The sequence below is a fragment of the Pseudorasbora parva genome, chromosome 5, assembly GCF_024679245.1.
Source record: "Pseudorasbora parva isolate DD20220531a chromosome 5, ASM2467924v1, whole genome shotgun sequence".
Taxonomy (NCBI): domain Eukaryota; kingdom Metazoa; phylum Chordata; class Actinopteri; order Cypriniformes; family Gobionidae; genus Pseudorasbora; species Pseudorasbora parva.
The window spans coordinates 6,080,677-6,098,220 of record NC_090176.1 but is presented as its reverse complement, the minus strand read 5'-3'; the positions used below and the strand labels follow the sequence as shown (position 1 = coordinate 6,098,220).

The following is a 17,544-nucleotide window of genomic DNA, read 5'->3' as shown; positions in this document are numbered from 1 at the left end:
TGCTCTGATTGGTCAGATGGCCCAGTCTGTTGTGATTGGTCTACTCTGCTCTGATTGGTCAGATGGCCCAGTCTGTTGTGATTGATCTACTCTGCTCTGATTGGTCAGATGGCCCAGTCTGTTGTGATTGGTCTACCCTGCTCTGATTGGTCAGATGGCCCAGTCTGTTGTGATTGGTGTACTCTGCTCTGATTGGTCAGATGGCCCAGTCTGTTGTGATTGGTCTACTCTGCTCTGATTGGTCAGATGGCCCAGTCTGTTGTGATTGATCTACTCTGCTCTGATTGGTCAGATGGCCCAGTCTGTTGTGATTGATCTACTCTGCTCTGATTGGTCAGATGGCCCAGTCTGTTGTGATTGATCTACTCTGCATAGACTGGCATTATGCAGATGTGTTATAAACCTACGTATGTTCATCAGGAAGTGAGACTGGAATTATTGACGACTTGTTTCAGGCCGTTCAGAATCGCGTTTCCTTTTGAGAGATAAAAACCTGAATTTACCTGCACTTTGAAACTCTGCAGACCTTTTACATTAGGTAATATTTGAAAAACCATAAAGAAAATGTTTAAATTAAGAGCTTGTGCATTTATACTGATAGTTCTCAGTCATGTGAAGGTTACACCAGGCTTTTTGGTCTGATGCTCTCCTTAGACAATGGACGTTTTACAGAGATCCAACTTCTCATATCTCTCTCTCTCTCTCTGCTCCCATCATGTTTATCACACATGCCAGAGCACTGAAGTCATCACTGCTCAACCGAACGTCAACATGAGAAAAAGAGGGGAGGAAACCAGACAAGCAGAGAGAAGGTGAGCAGCTGAGAGGGTTAGAGAGCAGTTCGAGGAAAATGTGCAATAATAAACACTGATCTCTGTGGATCAGGTGGCCATCTGTGACTGGCTCTCCTCATTCGCAATAACATCCATCTAAAAGATCTTCAAAAGAGCCTTCCAAACACTCACTATTCACTGGTTTGGGTTCATATATTCCTGTAGACAAAAAAGAGGACGGTGCATAGTAAAAGCAGACCTCTGATAAAAATGTCTGCTGATTTATAATTTGTGCTGTGTAGTTTTATAGTCTATTATCAATAAAACGCCTTCTGGAGAAGCAATAAAGCATGCATCTGCTCTCAGGAGGAGGAGGAGGAGGAGGAGGGTGAAAGATCAGACCAGCGCCAGACTGCAAAAAACCAACTCCACCAGAAACACGGCCAAGACCTTGCCAGTAGTGTTTAAACAAATTCCTTTCATTCAGCAACGCCACAAAAGCCCTGGAAAAATCAACGCCACTGATGGTGATGAACTGAGCACATCTTGGTGTCTTTTGTTTGGCTGGGATGAGGCTGCCACATGCAGAACACATCATGAGATCGAGAAGAAGGCTATAATTTACAATTAAGAAATTATCAAAACGCTCAGAGAAATGGCTTCTGGTTTTTTAAATGGAACACAATGACCTCATGCATTCCCTGCTTTTATTCACCATTATAACTCATATGTATAATCCATAATAAGAATGCTATTTTTTTATTATTATTATAGATCCCTATAGCCTTTCAACATATAACCTAATGAATAAAACGGGAAAGACCTCTGAATGCTCTTACGCGACGCGCTTTATTCTTCTAATAACGCGCTCTTGTCGCGTCGCGGCTAGACGTCACCTCATAGCGTTCACTATGACCAATCAGGTGTAACGCAATTGTTTTACTTGAAATCATAAATTTATTTTACAATGTCTATTTTAAAATAGCGAAATCAGAGCATGTTACATGTGCTGCCTTTCATAAATCCCAAGCTGGCTTTGATTGAACGGTCAGAGGTTATTAAAAATAAATAAAAATACAATTAATACACAATGTAGGAAATTAAGTTACGGAAGTAGCTGAGCCGCGCGTTAAAATAGAGCGTTACCGCGCGCTTGTAGTGAAGAGGCGCGTCGCGTTGTACGCGTAAAAGCGGTGTGCACTGAACAAAGCGCGGGCAGGACAGGTCCACTGACGTATAATTCAAGGTCTTTAGGTAAATATATAATCCTGATATGCTTTTCTCACTGGGCTTCATCAGGTGAATGGACTCCTGTAGCAGATCGCGCGGCAGTGCATTATGGAAATATAACGGAGTATACAGAGCTCCGGCAATGTCACGGCAGTTCTCAGGCTCAAATCTGTGGCTAGATTTACCTCTTAATCTCTTCCAAGCACAGAGCACTGTGGCTATGAGTAGAGCGATCGATACGCTTACCCCGATTATAAATCCACTGTGTCCAAGTGTGCGTCGGTCCAGAAATGCGCTGGTTGCAGCGGTGATGCCGAGGAGCTGGCCGCCGGGAGCCGCTTCAGATGCAGCATATGCGCGACATCCTCACAGTCGCCATGTCGGCCGGCCGGAGAGACGGGATTTACACTGAGGGAGAACAGCACTGATACAACACACACACACACACACACACACACACACCAGACGAGATGAGCGCGCATGTGCTGCCATCTGCAGAGTGAAGCGGCATAATGCAGTCCAACAATGGCCTACAGGCATCTATGCATCAAACGGACAAACAGTCCGCGTCTACTGTATTGAATGTGCACTTACAGCGTACTTCAAAGAACCTAATATAGGCTACATTATTAATTATAGGCTACTGAATGCCACTTAAAGGGTTAGTTCACCCAAAAATGAAATGTCTGTCATTAACTCCTCTCCCTAATGTCGCTCGTAAGACCTCCGTTCATCTTCACACACAGTTTAAGATATTTTATATTCAGACTGAGAGCGTATGCAAGTGTATGCACACTATACGGTCCATGTCCAGAAAGGGAATAAAAACATCATCACAGTAGTCCATATGAGACATCAGTGGGTTAATTAAAGTCTCTTGAAGCATCGGAAATACATTTGGGTCCAAAAATAACAAAAACTACGACTTTATTCAGCATTGTCTTCTCTTCTGGGTTTGTGTTCAAACCTCAAATAAAGATTCGAACGGTTATGAATCAGTGAATCGATTCATGATTCGGATCGCCAGTGTCACGTGATTTCAGCAGTTCGACACGCGATCTGAATCATGAATTAATACACTGATTCATTACTGTTCGAATCTTTATTTGAGGTTTGAAAATAAACCCAGAAGAGAAGACAATGCTGAATAAAGTCGTAGTTTTTGTTATTTTTGGACCCAAATGTATTTCCGATGCTTCAAGAGACTCTAATTAACCCACTGATGTCTCATATGGACTACTGTGATGATGTTTTTATTCCCTTTCTGGACGTGGACAGTATAGTGTGCATACACTTGCATACGCTCTCGGACTAAATAAAATATCTTAAACTGTGTGTGAAGATGAACGGAGGTCTTACGGGTGTGGAGCGACATTAGGGAGAGGAGTTAATGACAGACATTTCATTTTTGGGTGAACTAACCCTTTAAGTTTAGCACTTTCTGTCCCTCCACTTACCACGCATTTACCACTTTGACACTTCAAAAATTAATAAAGAGATCAGAAAACCAATCCTAGAGGGGTTTAGTCCAAAATTCTGACTCGATTGCTTTGTGATGTATAGATTAATGTAGACTTTTATTCACATATAAACATTAATCATCTAACATAGAAGAAAAAGGAAACTTACTAAACTGCTTGGTTCATTTCGATTAGTTTTACGGTGTCTTTATGAAGTTTTTGAAGTGTCAAAGTGGTAGTTGCGTAGCTGGGAGTGAAGGGACAGAAATCGCTCAGATTTCATCAATAATAACTTCATTTGTGTTTCAAAGTTGAAATAAAGTGCAGGTTTAGCACATTAGGTTGAGTAATTAACAGAATTAAATGTTTTGGGTCAACTAACCCTTTAATAAAAGAACGTGGCCTAAACCCCATCAAAAAAATCAAATCTCAAAGCGTCTTGGGTGTGATTACACCTGAACTTGAGTTGTTTACTTGTGCGTCACCCAAGATGAATGCTAATGCCAGGTGTGTGTGAACGGCGCTACTCTGACTACACTGAGCAAAATGGTTCCTGAGAGATATGGTTGTCATTATGCAATGTAATTATTGGATGATGAACTTTGTTTTTTTGTTTGTTTCGATTTTTGGTGAGAAGACCTCAGCTAAGTTCCTGGAAAAGCTTCTCCCAAGACCTTCAAGGGCCTGACTGAAGAAATCTGCTGTGAAAGAGGGTGACACCAATGATTCAGGTTCCACTATAGTTCAGAATTAGATTATCTATACATATTTATGCATTTTTTGCTGAAGTTGTCACTTCTGTTATTTAGAACGGTGCAACGATCAATTCATCTCCTACTTCATTTGATTCCACCATCACCAAAAGACTGTAAGAGACCTGGAAAGATGTCCTCATATCAAGCTGTAAAAAACAGATTATTGCAAGTTAAACTTCAACTAAGTCAAAATTATTTGAACTTTATGGACAATTTTTATTGGTTAAGTACACAGTAAAAAATTATTTAGAAAAAAAGTAACCTGGTTGCCTTAACATTTTGAGTTCACTGAAATTAAAATTTTGAGTTAATACAATGAATTTTTTTTGAGATTTGACAACCTTTATTAAAATATTATTAAAAGATTTTGTAAGCATATTGGGTAATTGTGTGCATTTTATTCCTGATGATACAGTGAAACATGCCAAATTATGCTATTTCCATGATTTATCAAAATTTTAAATTTTTATGTTCAGATACAATAATATTTTGAGTTTCTGTTTATTAAACAAATTTCCTTCATTGTATCAACTCAAAGTTTTAATTTCAATAAACTCACAATTTTAAGGCAACCAGGTTACTTTTTTAAGTTAAACCAACAAAAAACAACCACTTTTTTTTACAGTGTACTTCATTTGATTCCACCATCACCAAAAGACTGTAAGAGACCTGGAAAGACGTCCTCATATCAAGCTGTAAAACACCTCATCATCAAAAAGGTACATTTGGACATTTGTCACTACCTATTGTCTGACTCAAAATATTGCCAGTTAGCTTGATTGTATTGTGGAAAACTAATATAAAGACAGTCAACTGAAGAGATGACTTTGAGTGTTATTTATCTTTAGGCAGAGACTAACATACAAGAAGACCTTTACTGAGTTTAGGAGACCACACAGCCACACCTGCTCGCTGATGGGACGAAGAGGAACAGCATTTATGGACGCCACACACCTGTCGACCAGTAGCTTTCTGCAGTCTTGTTCAAATCTACAGTCATGTTTGTTAATGTCAAGGCAAATTTGATGATTTTACGCGTTTAATTAACTTTTATTTTATTTATATGCAACACCTCATGAATGTGATTGACTAAATGACCGTTACACAACTGGCATGTTATGGAGTAGCCACTTTGCCCAATTGTTAAATAAACTTTGGATTTATACATCTGTCTGAAGATTCTTGATTTTATGTCTGATCTTGTACATTAACACCATATAATAGTGTAATTTTTTTGTTGTTGCACTGAACAGAATACTTTATTAATAACACTAATAGTGTAATCCAACGGAATAAAATCAACACCAAGGGTGTTAAACACCCCATAGTGTAAAATTTAAACAACAATTGTAAGTGTAACACAGTGTCCTTTTTACACTATCTAGATTGGGACCATATATGACGACGGAGTTAACTTTAAGTGTTAATTTGACACTGTGTTTTTTACTGTGCACGTAAACATTTGAACTGGGCCGTTATTTATGGCAGCATTTTTTCTTATCATACCAAGCATATGAAACATACCAGAAACACAGGTGAGAAACAGGTGAAGGGCGCATGACATACGTCACGACCAAACATTAACGATTGGCTATGGCAAATCCAGAGCGGCAGAGTACCCGCCTTCACGGAAGTTAACGCTTGTCAATGGAGAGTGGCCAGACTCTGTACAAATGAAATGTACGAGTCTGGTAAAACCAGGCAAAGGGCAAACGCCCTAAACAATTCTGGACAAACGGCCTGAGCCCGATCTCGGAAGCTAAGTAGGGTCGTGCCTGGTTAGTGTTTGGATGGGAGACCGCCTGGCTCAGCTCATGACCCCCCCAAGTAGGCTACATATTGCTCACCCCTGGGATTGATCGAAAATGATCTCAACGGATGGTGCCATCTGGTGGTCAATGTCCTGAAGTGTTATTTGCAGGAATTGCCATGTAGAAGGTCTAGTTTATTGAAATCCATTAGTCTGCTGAATGTTTTGTTTATTATTTTTATAGTTTGAGTTGATGTAGCTGATGAAATTCATATCTAGCTGGAAGTGTGTATTGTGTGGCCATTCTGAGGGCAAGAAGAAAAAACAGAAATGTTAATTTCACACAACTCTGTAAAGTATCATGCTGTCATTTTCTTACCGTGTATTAATGTAATAATCATGAATGTAATTTAAGTGTTAAAAATACTTCATAAGATAGACTTCCTGTCAGAAACACTCGAGAATACCTTTTGTGTCTTTATTCAACAATTTAATTCTAGTCTGTGTCAGTCTAAGACTTAGACTTTTAACTGAGGATCATGTCTATACGTGGCGCCCTAGCAACACTTGAGCGTCCCAACATCTGTTCGTGATATTAAAAAAACATCGTAAAGCTTATCAAAGTTTTTCTTTCAAAAATGTAACTTAAATCTAGTTAAATATTAGATCCTTACCTCTTTCTCTGGTATTATTTCCCGTGATCGGATCTTCCGCGCGCAACTGATAGTTACGGAAAGCGACGTAGGTAAAAACAGACGACGAAAAGCTTTGTGGAAAATAATATTATATATAAATCATGGGAAAACTTTCCATTTGTTTGTGAATTGGCCATAGCCGAGGTCCAGGCCTCTGTATTTTCCGAGGTGTAGGCATACATAATAAAGCTTGAGAAATAATCGCCTAATATAGTTTAAACTCAGCAGCACCAATATCTTCAGTTGGTTATCACAGCTTCTGTCAGTCACTCGTCAATGTCAAAATATCTGAGACCAATCAGATCAAAGTAGGCGGGCTTTATGTTGTTCAGTTTAACGGTCATAATGTCCGAGGTAAGATAAAGCAGCAGCGAAATTATACATTTCATATTTGAGTTTGACAGCTGTTTTAGCATATCACTGAAAAAAATAATTGGGCAAACAAATAAACTCTTGTCTAATTTTGCCGTTTTGAAATGAAAATAATCCTATAATTGAACACTAGTACTTTGAAATTACAGAAGAGACTCGGAGTAATTGCTCCATAAACCATCAGGAAACCGCGGTGAGAAGAAGGTAAAGTTACACTCGTCGTGATGTTTACTTTATTACACTTCACCAAAACCACACTACAGAAGAATGGTGTAAAACCCACAACCTTGAGATTATTAAGTTTGTGACATTAGAACTAAATATATGGATAATAAAGAGCAAGTATACAACTAAAGTAATGGTTTTCTAATTTCACTAAACATTTTAATTCAAATTTGTGAATATTGTTTTTAAACATGGACCATTATTTTCATTAAATAGCTTCTTTCTGTTATTTTGGGCTCAGTTTGTAAATGTATGAAACTAGTTTAGACACTAAATGGAGGCAGAAGCCCACAGCACAGAATGGACCAATCACTGGAACTTCTCTGGGATTCCATCAACATTGTGACGTCACAGTATCAGGTATTAAAGTGCTTATGCTTTGTTCAAGCCTTCTCTTGCTGTTCGTTGCTGATTTTAGTGTTTCTTGTGTTTCTCACTCGACTCGAGCTTTATTCACAACGATTTGCTAGCATTTCATGCCAATATTACTCAACTTTTATCTTCAGTACTCAACTTTTATCTGTACACGACTTCAGTCTTCACAGAAAAATACAACCCGTTGATCTTGCTGCAGATCTTGCGGTCTACACTAGCTAGCTTACTTGAGACGTCGAAATGGTGCTATTGACTGCACTTGGGCTATATGCTTATTTCCAGAGGAGAAGGAAAGAGGCTAAAGACAGCCACTCAGGTCAAGATGACCACGAGGACCAGAGCGAGGAGGTTCCACCTGTGGAGAGTAATGATGGTAAATCAGATGATATGACAATACGTTACTCTTTTGATCATTGGAGTCTGCGCTGGCTATACACTTATTTTTATGTTTAAAGGTGTTTTGAGGACTTTAAGTGTCTTTAAGTTTGTATCTTCATGAATTAATGCGTTTACACAGAAATTAAAATGCTTTACCTCACTGTATGTTGCCTAACAATGTGAATGTGCGCATTAATATTAATTACATTCATGATGTTTATTGTTTGCACACATTGACTGACGACTGAAAAACTGGAAAGAATGTGTCCAGTGTGAATTCCCCCGAAAAGTCTCTTCATAATGTACAGCAAGCGTAGATGCAGTAATGTGAGTGTTTTATTAATAATGTTGGTGTGATTGCCCTCTGTAGGTCAGTCGTCTTCTCAGGACAGCAGCGGACCTCCTCAAGTCTTCCACATTTCAGAGGAACCCGTCACTGCTGACCCTCGAGGTGACCAGGACTGGATTGACGACTCCTTCAATGTTTTCAAACGTGCCATGACAAAATTAAATGGCGACTCCTTCCTAACCCCTGTCCATGATGCTCCGGACACGAGTGTGGACGTCACCACAGCTTCAGATGGTAAATGAGATCATTTAAGGTGCACTATGTAGCATTTTTGCAGTGAAATATTCAAAAACCGCTAGGCAAGTGTTATATATTTTGTTCAGTTGAGTACTTACAATATCCCAAATGTTTCCAACTATTTGTAAATCATGAGAAAATGGCCATTATAACCAATGAACCGGGACGTCTGAGAGAGCCGTCTGTCAATGGTGTCATATCTGCGCTACTCTCGGTTTCCGGTTTTATTCTGAAGCGCTTTACTCTTAGCAGTGTGAACAAGAGTCACAGCAGCCGCTGAGCGAACACACAGAGTAACGCCATAACATCATTTTAAACACTTAAATGTGTCTAATATGATAAACTGAGCTGCGTTACCATATTCTCATGACCGGTAAAAGCGGAAATGGCGCCGGCGACTGTGGCATAATAAAAGTCCCGCTGCTCGCGAGGTGTGTGTTGTGTTCAATCGCTCCAGCGGCCTCGCTCAGCTCCTCAACACTCGCTCCTGCTTCACACTACAGTAACGTTAATAATCTCATCCCTGAACATGATTTCTGCCCGAGTCCTATTTTCCACCGGCTGTGAGGTGAAGACCAAATGTCCCAAGATGCTGAGCTCAAATTTGGCGTCGTCAAACTACGCCTTTGTTTTGAATAGGCGACCTCTAGCGGACGGAAAGTTACTTAGTGCACCTTTAACATTATGTCATGAGAATGTATTACCTCAGATTCTTTATTGAAGTATGTTTGTTTACTAACAAAGTGAATATGCACATAAAAATGAGTTGCAGTAATGTGAGTGTTTTATTAATAATGTTGGTGTGATTGCCCTCTGTAGGTCAGTCGTCTTCTCAGGACAGCAGCGGACCTCCTCAAGTCTTCCACATTTCAGAGGAACCCGTAACTGCTGACCCTAGAGGCGACCAGGACTGGATTGACGACTCCTTCCAAACCCCTGTCCATGATGCTCCGGACACGAGTGTGTGTGTCACCACAGCTTCAGACAGTCTAGCAGAGGATCAGAGAATAATTATGGGTCAGTTTGCTAAGAAACGCTAACATAACCTAACACACATGCACTCTTTAATCAGCAGGTCAATGGGTTATACTTTAAATTCATGCTTTCTTTAAGGGTAGTTGATAACATGGAAAATGACTTTTTTTGAAAGTGTGTGTGTGTTAGATAAAGGTTTAGATCAAGTAGGTGACCTTTCTTTCTTTCTTCTTTTAACAGACATCGGTTCCTCCAGATATGAAATGGGCGCTGAACTGGGTGAAGGAGGCTTTGGGACGGTTTATGCAGCGACACGTTTGAAGGATGGCCTTCAGGTATTCATTTTCATTACTTACAATATCTATCTAGATGATTATTTGTGTCTTGTATTACACACTTATATTCTCTATTTAGTGCACTTCACATGTCTGACCTGTTTTAATAGACAGACGTGCTCTGCATGTAAATGTTTGTTCAGGTGTAATGATTGTAATTTGTGAACTCTGAACACATGTATTATAAATAATTCTAACGCAAATCCATTTTCTGTTAATTTTTCATCAGGTGGCGGTGAAATGTGCCTCCAATCGGGAAGCAAGATATACCAGGATTGTAAGTCGGCTGTGCTCTCTCTGCTTTACCTCTCAGTCACTGTTTTCAGTTTTATACATCTCATGTTAATATTAATCACAGACTATAAATGATAAATATATTATAATGACTGTCTTTCTTCTAGAGCGGTTATTCCAGACCCATCCCGCTGGAAGTGGCTCTGCAAATGTTTGCCAATCGAGGGCCCAGTGCTCCTAACATCATCCAGCTCTTGGACTGGCAGGACGAGCCTCACCAATACCTTATGGTGCTGGAGCGGCCCATGCCCTCTCAGACCTTGGATGTGTTTTTAACAAGCTACACGGGCACCAACCGTGAAGATTTGGTACGCCTTATTATGTGCCAGGTCACATTTGCGGCTCAGGCCTGCTGCCGGCGTGGAGTTTTTCATCGGGATATCAAGCTGGAAAACCTGCTGATTAACCCGGACACCTTAGAGGTCAAATTAATTGACTTTGGATGTGGAGATTTCCTCAACAGCGCGGGTTACATCTCCTTTTCTGGTATGTATAATTCCTCAAAGCTGCGAGGTGTGCCTCAAACTCTGGTGCCGATTGCGAGCCGTTCGCACAGGACTCTGAGCGAGTCGAGCTCTCATGAAGCCTCAGGGAATGGGATCCACTGTTAGCATCAAATCCTTTCTTGCATGATGATGGATTTCTAGTCCAGATGTTGTGTTAATGTAAATGTGAAAATGTTTTCCTCCAGGCACAAAAGAGTACTGCCCCCCTGAGTACCGGATCAGCGGCCACTATCACGGGGAACCTGCGACGGTTTGGTCGCTCGGCGTACTCTTGTTCGTTATGCTGTGCTGGAATTTTCCGAGGTGGCGAGACCTGGAGGAGATAGATCAAAACATCTGGACCAGAAACGGCTGTTCACAAGGTGAGATCCTCATTTAATTCTGGATCTTATTGGACAGATCAAAACAACAATGCAGGAAAAGGAACATCTGAGCCCAGTGGCTTAATAAATGATGGCTTTGAGGATATTTGTGAAGTTTAAGCTAATAATCAGACGTCTCTTCCTTCGTTCTCCACAGAATGCTGCGATTTGATTCGCTGTTGTCTGCAGGTCTTCCCAAAGAAGAGGATTGAACTGGAGAAAGTCGGTCTCCACGACTGGTTTCAGGTTTTCATTACATTTTGAAGATTTTGACACTTAGCTTTATTCACGCTAGTTATCGATATGTGCTGCAAACCTCATTTAGTCACATGACACGTTTCAGTGCTGCTTTTCACTCATGCTTTTAAATTTCCATTTTGTTTTAACTTGATATATTTTGCCTCTTTTTATTCATATCTCTATATTGTTTGTGTACTGTATTGAAACAATAACCTGATTTCTGTTTATGTTTCAAATTACAGACTAGAAGTAATAAGGAGAGAAAACAGGAAAATAGAGGCGGGGTCGCTCCCCGCTTTCCTCCTGGACTTCCGAGGAACCAGCCTCAATTTTAAACCTCTGAAAAAAGGGGTTTTCTGGATCTTTAAATATACACACACACACACACACACTCTCTCATTTTATAGAAAAACATTTTGAGAAATGCTTTGTGCAAAGTAAAAAAAAAAGTAAAAGTATTTTATTTTCATTCATGAATTATTGTTTATTATACGTTATTATATGTTTTTGAGGAGGTATCATGTGACACAAAACAAGAACTAACCCTGCCCTGATCTTTACCTTATCTGATATTTCACCAATACATCAAATGTGAAGTGTCAGTTATTTACTGTAAATTATACAATGACTAGTTATTTTTCAGGTCAAAAATCTGTACATTTAAATGTGCATTATTCACTGTATATAGTGCGTAAACTGTCTGTTAACCGGTTTACAGTTGTTTACTGTTAAAATCTCTCTATTAGCGTTACTCGATCTTAGCGCTGCGTTTGATACTATCGCTCACAGCATCCTGAATAGACTCGAAAGTTATGTTGGCATTAGTGGAAATGCATTGGCATGGTTTAAATCACACTTATCTGACCGCTATCAGTTTGAAGCAGTAAATGAAGAGATGTTACAAGTTCAGTATGGAGTACCGCAAGGCTCAGTGTTAGGACCGCTGCTTTTCACCCTGTATGTGCTACAGCTATAGGAGATATCATTAGGAAGCATGGCGTTAGTTTTCATTGTTATGCTGACGATACTCAGCTCTATATTTCTTCACACCCTAAAGAAACTTACCAATTCACAAGTTTAACGGAATGCTTAGCTGATATAAAAAATTGGATGAATAGTAATTTCCAGCAACTTAATTCAGAAAAAAACAGAATTTTTAATTATTGGACAAAAAAAACCTCCACAAGTAGTAACCTAGAATACTGTCTAACCGTGCGTTCACACCGCCGCCGGCGAGAGCGTCAAAATTCACTCTTGCCGCCCTGCCAACGACGCTGTAGAAAGCTTTGTGGACGCGCTGCCGCTCTGCGATCGAATGTTTTTTCTTTTTTTAAACTCTATAAAGAGGCCACAAATCAAACAAGCATGTTGATTGATAGACTGACCACTAGTAGGGTATAAATTAACCTCATGAAATCGTTTAAATGTGAAAGTAAGAATGAATTGCATACCCGCTGAAAAACAAGCATTCTAGCGCCTATAAAATAGTGTTGCGCGACTTCTTAGCAAATTAAACATCACTTTGAATGGTCTCGTCATAAATGATAGGGAAACCCACACAGCAATGATCAACTTCTCCTACATTTGGCTTGGGAACTAATGTCGTCGGAACCAAAGTTTACAGGCCTGCGTTCTCTGGATTTCTCTCAAGCGGAGCACTTCTACATTACAATTGGCTGCCGCCGAACCGCATCATTTCCATAAAGTTGAGCTGATTTCAACTCTCCTCGACGCCCAAATCGTCCCCGACGCGCCGCGCCGCTCTCGCCGCCGGCTCCCATTGAAAATGAATGACTTCCGGCCACCTTGCTGCTCTCGCCGCCGGTGGTGTGAACAGTAACACTGTCGAACACTTCCCATAACACCTGATTTACTCGTTGCATCATAAGAAGAATGGCATCTACACTAATGTTAGTCTCTCTGTTTATCCCGAGGTTAACTGCAGTCAGCCGGATCCAGGCCGTGTCCGGATGGGATGGTGGAGCTGCGTCTGGAGATGACCAAGGCATCCCTGAAGTGTCTGCTGAGAGCGTGTCAATTAAACTCTGCCTGTAAATGCTGCATTGACGCTTCATCTCTGTCATGACAACTCCAATCTTTCGAATATCCATTTACCTGATATGACTTGAGACCTGCAATGTTGCCAGAATAATAATCATACACTGTTTGACGCCAGAGGAGAACTGGCACCCGACTGAACCTGGTTTCTCACAAGGTTTATTTTTCTATTCTGGCCCTGAAGGAGTTTTGATTCCTTGCAGCTTTGAGCCTTTAGCCTTTAGCTTTTGGCTTGCTCAGTTGGGGAGACCTGAATTTCAATGATATTACCGGTCTGTCCACATTGACACTATATGATAATTGAAGTTAGCTGGATGACGTCACCATTTTCACCAGAGCGGCTGTAGCCGAATCAAATTCTGTTGCATTATCTCCCTATTAACACTGAAGCTGCTTTGAAACAATTAGACGTGTAAAAAGCGATATATAAATAAAGGTCATTTGAAAATCATGATTAGTTTTTTGTGTAAAGCTTAATTTGTATTTTCCAGAGTTTTACGCGAGTCATTTAACTCTGAACATTAATGAGATGTGTTCTAAGTTATATTAGGGTAAAATACTGCAGAAATGTAATAAAGTAATCAAATGTAAAATTAAACGCTGCATGTTTTGACTGTAAGAATTAAATATAGATTAATCTTATTAAAGCTTATTAAAAAAATGTCCACCGCCTATAGGCTCATATTACTAACACACCCTTCATATACTAACACAAAAATACTGCGCTGTTGACTTTAGAGCAGGTGTGTGTTGGTCAATGGTCAGTCGTTTTCAGTTTCTCAAAACAGCAACACACCAACAGTGCTCCAGAACACACCTGGTGTTCAGACCAGACGCCCATGGCTGAACAGACGAGAGAGTGCATTTGATATTTAAACAACGTGGAGCTGGACGTGAAAATGAGAACTGCGTATGGCTGAAACTAGCAAAACACACCTGAGACTGGCGTCTCATTGCACAGGGTGTGTGATAAGGCTCACTGAATTAATTTATCAAATGTAGGAATTTGACATGAAAAATTATACATAGGTTATGTTTAATAAAAATAAAAAGTATTTTATAAAGGTAAGGAACGTCCTGGGGTAAATATGCAGATTTAAGCTGATAGAAATTATGAAAATATTCTGTGTACTAAGCGGTCCTCCTTCATTTTAGGTTTTGTTTACACTCGTTCTCAGTCAGCTTACAGTGTGTAATATATATATATATATACTGTGCCTTGCAAAAATATCCGGCCCCCTTGAACTTTGCAACCTTTTGCCACATTTCAGGCTTCAAACATAATGATATGAAACTGTAATTTTTTGTGAAGAATCAACAACAAGTGGGACACAATCATGAAGTGGAACGAAATTTATTGGATATTTCAAACTTTTTTAACAAATCAAAAACTGAAAAATTGGACGTGCAAAATCATTCCCCTTAAATTAATACTTTGTAGCGCCACCTTGTGCTGCGATTACAGCTGTAAGTCTCTTGGGGTATGTCTCTGTCAGTTTTGCACATCGAGAGACTGAAATGTTTGCCCGTTCCTCCTCCAGAACAGCTGGAGCTCAGTGAGGTTGGATGGAGAGCGTTTGTGAACAGCAGTTTTCAGTTCTTTCCACAGATTCTCGATTGGATCCAGGTCTGGACTTTGACTTGGCCATTCTAACACCTGGATATGGTTATTTCTGAACCGTTCCATTGTAGATTTTGCTTTATGTTTTGGATCATTGTCTTGTTGGAAGACAAATCTCCGTCCCAGTCTCAGGTCTTTTGCAGACTCCATCAGGTTTTCTTCCAGAATGGTCCTGTATTTGGCTCCTTCCATCTTCCCAACAATTTTAACCATCTTCCCTGTCCCTGCTGAAGAAAAGCAGGCCCACACCATGATGCTGCCCCCACCATGTCTGACAGTGGGGATGGTGTGTGTTCAGGGTGATGAGCTGTGTTGCTTTCACGCCAAACATAACGTTTTGCATTGTTGCCAAAAAGTTTAATTTTGGTTTCATCTGACCAGAGCACCTTCTTCCACATGTTTGGTGTGTCTCCCAGGTGGCTTGTGGCAAACTTTAAACAACACTTTTTTTCTTCTTGCCACTCTTCCAGAAAGGCCAGATTTGTGCAGTATACGACTGATTGTTGTCCTATGGACAGAGTCTCCCACCTCAGCTGTAGATCTCTGCAGTTCCTCCAGAGGGATCATCGCCTCTTGGCTGCATCTCTGATCAGTCTTCTCCTCGTATGAGCTGAAAGTTTAGAGGGACGGCCAGGTCTTGGTAGATTTGCAGTGTCTGATACTCCTTCCATTTCAATATTATCGCTTGCTCAGTGCTCCTTGGGATGTTTAAAGCTTGGGAAATCTTTTTGTATCCAAATCCAGCTTTAAACTTCTCCACAACAGTATCTCGGACCTGCCTGGTGTTCCTTGTTCTTCATGATGCTCTCTGCGCTTTAAACGGACCTCTGAGACTATCACAGTGCAGGTGCATTTATACGGAGACTTGATTACACACAGGTGGAGTCTATTTATCATCATTAGTCATTTAGGTCAACATCGGATCATTCAGAGATCCTCACTGAACTTCTGGAGAGAGTTTGCTGCACTTTTCCATTTTTAATTTTTTTAAAAAGTGTGAAATATCCAATAAATTTCGTTCCACTTCATGATTGTGTTCCACTTGTTGTTGATTCTTCACAAAAAATTACAGTTTCATATCATTATGTTTAAAGCCTGAAATGTGGCAAAAGGTTGCAAAGTTCAAGGGGGCCGGATATTTTCGCAAGGCACTGTATATATATATATATTACACACAACATGGTGACTGGTGTGTGTGTGTGTGACTTTCAGCCTTTAATATTTAATAACCTGAATGTTACTCCAGGGAAACACGTGCAGCAGACCCTATGGTGCTCAATGTCTCATTCGTTGTGTAAAGTTAGGAAAACAAACGCGTTATCCGTCTTTAGTCTTTGCGATCTGCACCGCTAAACTATAGAAAATGGCCGCGATAGACTGAAGGCTGGTGTCAAACAAACATACATGGAGAACCGAGTTACAAACAAACCACAAATTCAACACTTGTGTGTCTTACACAGGTCACTAATCGCACTATACACACAATATCAGTAATTTATCGACTAAATGCCACTTTTATTTACCGCAATCTCAGCGTCTATCCTCTCTTGTATCTCCCGCCGCGCACTCGCAGTCAGACAGTCAGTCTTCCCACAGCATCTGAGGCGGGACTTACAACTCTCATAAACCAATCAAATAAAGGAACACCTAACATGCCGGTTAAAACCACGTTTTTTACATATGCATAACTATCAAACTTGCTGACTCGATGTCCTGTCAGGCTGGACACAATATTTTTATCATGACATTGACAATGGTAAATTGAAATAGAAAAACTACAGAAAATACACTCTTACTGAATACCAACAAGGCAACGACTCCCTCTCCTGTAATATGACACGATGTTGAGAAATGGCTACTTTATCTACTAAATTTGTGCTCTATGTGTTTTTAAAATATTTTAAATCCTGCACTACCTTTTTATATGGTATTTTCATACAAGGTCAACAAAAATATGAACTTGCAATAAGGCCCTTTAAGGTCAGGGGCAATCCCAAGAGTTTATAAATGGGGGAGGGGGGCAATCAGAAAATTCAAATGAAAATAAATACTGGTTTAGAAAATATTAAGCAAGATTTCCAAAATCTTTTCCTAATATTAAAAGGTATTAAATGTGGCACTGCACAAGCCTGAAAATAATTTTGTATTTTTCATGGATTGGACAACGCAGTTCTGTTTCTCAGAAGAGTTGTTTCAAACCTGTAGGAGGTTCTTTCTTCTGATGAACACAAATTAAGATATTTTGAAGAATGTTGGTAACCAGGGAGTTGATGGACTCCTTTGACTGCCATAGTAGTTTTCCCCTGCTGTGCTGTCAATGGGGTCCAACAACTGACTGGTTACCAACATTCTTCAAAATATCTTAATTTGTGTTCAGCAGAAGAAAGAACCTCCTACGGGTTTGAAATAACTTTAGGATGAGTAAATTATGACAGAATTTTCCTTTTTAAGTGAACTATTGCTTTAAGTAGGCATTTGCATGTAGCTATGGTGTTAGTTCATGTTTACCATAGACAGTAAAAGAAATGGACAGAGCGTTCCCATTGACTTCAAC

At 40.0% G+C, this 17,544-nt stretch overlaps 2 protein-coding genes and 1 long non-coding RNA gene across 3 annotated transcripts in view; 2 read left to right on the top strand and 1 right to left on the bottom strand.

The window, feature by feature from the left end:
- The window catches only part of LOC137074993 (FERM, ARHGEF and pleckstrin domain-containing protein 1), a 67,230-nt gene extending 64,687 nt beyond the window's left edge, over positions 1-2,543 (bottom strand). Inside the window, exon 1 of the mRNA XM_067443114.1 lies at positions 2,250-2,543. The gene's annotated coding sequence lies outside the window, so the exon portion shown is untranslated. The remainder of the gene's footprint in view (positions 1-2,249) is intronic.
- A 4,540-nt stretch (positions 2,544-7,083) lies between these two features.
- LOC137075935 (uncharacterized) lies at positions 7,084-8,574 on the top strand. The gene is made up of 3 exons (XR_010905121.1): positions 7,084-7,239; positions 7,502-7,620; positions 7,918-8,574. It is a non-coding gene; the product is annotated as an uncharacterized lncRNA (long non-coding RNA).
- An 807-nt stretch (positions 8,575-9,381) lies between these two features.
- LOC137075934 (serine/threonine-protein kinase pim-2-like) lies at positions 9,382-13,799 on the top strand. Its single transcript, XM_067444884.1, has 7 exons — positions 9,382-9,616; positions 9,815-9,909; positions 10,139-10,186; positions 10,311-10,689; positions 10,895-11,071; positions 11,229-11,317; positions 11,554-13,799. Exons 1-7 carry the CDS (start codon positions 9,613-9,615, stop codon positions 11,644-11,646), a joined length of 885 nt encoding a protein of 294 aa, XP_067300985.1. The 5' UTR covers positions 9,382-9,612; the 3' UTR covers positions 11,647-13,799.
- The last annotated feature ends 3,745 nt before the right edge of the window (positions 13,800-17,544 follow it).